The 4012-nt window shown below is 39.4% G+C and overlaps 1 protein-coding gene across 1 annotated transcript; it reads left to right on the plus strand.

Annotated features, from left to right (window-relative positions):
- The first annotated feature begins 675 nt into the window (after positions 1–675).
- LOC129279702 (uncharacterized) lies at positions 676–3098 on the plus strand. The gene is made up of 3 exons (XM_064095640.1): positions 676–951; positions 1316–1886; positions 2047–3098. Exons 1-3 carry the CDS (start codon positions 676–678, stop codon positions 3096–3098), a joined length of 1899 nt encoding a protein of 632 aa, XP_063951710.1.
- Positions 3099–4012: the final 914 nt, after the last annotated feature.

Below are 4012 nucleotides of genomic sequence, written 5' to 3' on the forward strand. Positions count from 1 at the left end.
ACGATGGTTATGACATTTTTTCCCCCTTTTTTTTTCTATCTTCTTTTTTTTGGCAATAGATCCCCAACAGAGTGTGAGGTTGGTCCATCATTCTCTGGCCTACTTCCCATTGGTCCACCTGTCCTTTGGTTGCTCCATCCAGGCATCCAGTCATCAAGACGTCGAGAATAGCAGGATCTCCTTACTTCTGGTGAGTTGTTAGACCATAGATATATATTTGCTTAAAGTCGTCATCCCAAGCGAAATGGAACTAGAAAAAAATGTAAATGTATATACACAGTTTTTGGTTGTTGTGGTGACGACTTTTATGCTTCTTGTTGGTCTAATTTGACGTTTAGCGAAGTAACCTGATATTATTTGGTGAATGGAAATCATAACGTTATTGTGTTTTATTGGTTTTTTTAGTATTAGATTCGCTTGTATACTAGTATTACATTACGTTGTATGGGGCGGTATGATAGATTAAAGTAAATAAAAATACATTTTGGTATTATCATTTGTGTCTGTATAGTATACTTGATGTTACAGAAACGATAACGTAAAAACATTGAAAATTGAAATTAAGCACCGGGATTCAACATCAAGTAATTTGAAATATTTTAGACTATACAAGCATAGCTTCCAGATTTTTAAATATATTCCCTTTTTTCGTTTATATGTATTTTAGCTGTCATCATGCCGAAAAGGAAAACATTCAGGGAGTGGAATAAAGAAGACCTTCACTCCGCTCTCAGGAGAGTTGAATGGGGCGAGCTCTCTCTTCGAGCTGCATCAAGGCAGTATAGCATCCCCCTGGCCACACTGGCCGATAAATTCCATGGGAGGACCCCCGTTGACAGTAGACAAGGCCCTTCAACTTATATCACCCCCGGGGAAGAGAAGGCAATCGTCGACTGGGCCATTCAAATGACCAAAGTTGGTTTAGGTCAAACCAAAGAAAACATCAAAGATGTAAGTATCATTCATCACTCGCTTTGGTGGTATTCATATTGTCATTCTCAACCAGTTATTGGGAAACTATCATATGGTTATTTCAAAGTGAAATGACTACGACTGAAATATAAAATGCATAAATATACTATCATACATCTGTTATATTCCTTTTGGAGATTAACAATTAAATGATACACCAGCTTATAGTTGTACTACCATTTGCTGTGCTCAATTGATTATAACAGAAATTAATGATGCCATACATCCATTCGTATCACATTTCTCTTAATAATATAATAAAAATAGTGATAATTGTTGGAGTAGTGAACCTTAGTCATAAAGCTAACAGTGTTTTGTCTTTTCTCTTTGTTTTTATTTGCAGGTAGTGAAGAACATGATCGATAAAGATGGAAGGAAGACACCATTTACCAACAACAGGCCAGGTGACAAATGGTTTGGGAGATTTCTAACCAGAAATCCGAGGCTTGTCTTCCGAAAATCCCAACCGATAGGCAAGGAGAGGGCCATTGTCACCCCTGGCCGAATCGATCGATGGTTCAAAGAATTAGAGGCCTATCTGGAGGAAGTGGGGGCCATGAGCATCCTCTTTGAAGGAAGGCGGATGTTCAATTGTGACGAAAGCGGCTTCCCACTTGGCGGGCGCAAGGGGACGAGAGTTCTTGCAGAGAAGGGATCGAAAGCCGTCCACGAGGTGAGGAACTCCGACAAGACGCAGATCACCGTCTTGGCAACAATGAATGCTGTCGGAGATTTCCTTCCCCCTGTCATTATCGTACCAGGTAAACGGACAGAGGCTTGTGGGCGGTATATGACGGACGCACCCCACGGAGCATTCTTTGCAGCAACCGACAGCGGATGGATGGACTCTAAGTCCTTCTTCGCCTTCGTCGCGAATCTCTTCCATCCGTTTCTCACTCAACACAACATTCCGAGACCCTGGGGGCGTTTCATGAAAGGACTTGTCGGACGTTTTATCCGACAAGTACCATTTTATCCGACAGTTACCATAGTAACATTACCTCTCAGCCAATCAACATCAGAGAAAGATGTCAGATCTGACAACTTGTCGGATGAAAATGTTGATGAAACACTCCCCCGTTCTGCTAATGGTGGATGGCCATAGCACTCACCAATCACCGGAGGTTGCTAGTTTCTGCCGGGAGAACGGAATCATCTTATACAGGCTTCCGCCTAACGCCACACACCTACTTCAACCCTGTGATGTTTCCCTCTTCAGGTCACTCAAAGCGGAGTGGAACAATGCAGAACGGGCGTTTAGAATAACCCACCCTGGATACTTCGTGACGAAGTCTACATTCGCCGGAGTTTTCAAGAAAGCCTGGGAGAGAGTGGCATCACGACCGGCGATAGCAATCAACGGATTCAAGGCTGCTGGGATCTTCCCCTTCACGAAAAATTACAAAAAAGATCATCTTCATCCTTCTTCAATTTTCTCAGCAGCATCTGGTAGCACGTCATCTACGTCTGCACCAGAGGAAGTGGACCAACCATCCACATCGAGAAAGGCGACTGATGTAATTCCTCAACATTCAACCCCAAGGTTGAGTTCTATGGATCGTGTCAATGTTTGTGACAGACAGGCATTCTCCGAGGCTGACTTCGTCTCCCCTGCTCTTCACGAATATATAAGATTTCCACGGGTAGAATTCTCAACCGGAAAGAGGCGTCAGCAGTTGCCAGAAGCAATATCGGGGGAAGCCTTCCTTGAATTCCTTCAGGAGAAAGAAGATAACAAGAAAAAAGAAGAAGAACGGAAAAGAGAGAGACTCGAAGAGCGTCAAAAAGCTAAGAAGATAAAAGAAGAACAGCTCCGAGTGAAGCGAGAGAAGAGAGAAAAGGAAGCCATGGAGAGGAGGAAAAAGAAGGAAGAGAAGGAGAATGTCAGGGGGAAAAGAAAACGCGAGACGAAAAGCAAAAATCAACCCCGTAAGCAACCTCGCCTGCAAATAGATCAAAATATTTGTTGCATGTGTCAAGTAGCATACAGAGAGGGTGAAAAGTGGATCGGCTGTGATTTCTGCAATCGGTGGATGCATCATGAATGCTCTGAAGTTTGGGGACTCACCGATGCAGAAATCACAGCAACTACGTATCGTTGTCCTATCTGTCAAAAAGAAGATTAATCCTTTCTTTTAATGTATCACTATATGTATTTCGCATTTCATTTATTTTAGTCATTCAAATTACAAAATAGATACTTCCTTGGCTAGGGTAAATTCATAATATTCTGATGTACATGAATTCAGAATGAAAATAAAAAACATAAAAATTTGAAGGGACGTGTATCTGTATATGTCCAAAGATTTATAATGTTTCTTGAAAGTTTGGTATGCACTCGATATCTTTGATACAGGTTTTAAAACTCTATTGCAAAGATGCTCAGTATCAAAATGATAACTGTATGTGACATTTGATAACAATTCATAAAAGAAATCTATTGCAAAGATGCTCAGTATCAAAATGATAACTGTATAGTGTATGTGACATTTGATAACAATTTATCAAAGAATTCTATTGCAAAGATGCTCAGTATCAAAATGATAACTGTATGTGACATTTGATAACAATTTATCAAAGAATTCTATTGCAAAGATGCTCAGTATCAAAATGATAACTGTATGTGACATTTGATAACAATTCATAAAAGAAATCTATTGCAAAGATGCTCAGTATCAAAATGATAACTGTATAGTGTATGTGACATTTGATAACAATTCATAAAAGAAATCTATTGCAAAGATGCTCAGTATCAAAATGATAACTGTATGTGACATTTGATAACAATTTATCAAAGAATTCTATTGCAAAGATGCTCAGTATCAAAATGATAACTGTATGCGACATTTGATAACAATTTATCAAAGAACTCTATTGCAAAGATGCTCAGTATCAAAATGATAACTGTATGTGACATTTGATAACAATTCATAAAAGAAATCTATTGCAAAGATGCTCAGTATCAAAATGATAACTGTATGTGACATTTGATAACAATTTATCAAAGAATTCTATTGCAAAGATGCTCAGTATCAAAATG

This window comes from Lytechinus pictus, chromosome 2 (genome assembly GCF_037042905.1).
Source record: "Lytechinus pictus isolate F3 Inbred chromosome 2, Lp3.0, whole genome shotgun sequence".
NCBI lineage: Eukaryota > Metazoa > Echinodermata > Echinoidea > Temnopleuroida > Toxopneustidae > Lytechinus > Lytechinus pictus.

Coding starts and splice junctions, on each gene's coding strand:
- LOC129279702 (XM_064095640.1), top strand. CDS start 676: ATGCCGAAAAGGAAAACATTCAGGGAGTGGAATAAAGAAGACCTTCAC. Junction 952..1,315: donor CCAAAGAAAACATCAAAGAT/GTAAGTATCATT, acceptor TTTTATTTGCAG/GTAGTGAAGAACATGATCGA. Junction 1,887..2,046: donor CACTCAACACAACATTCCGA/GACCCTGGGGGC, acceptor TGATGAAACACT/CCCCCGTTCTGCTAATGGTG.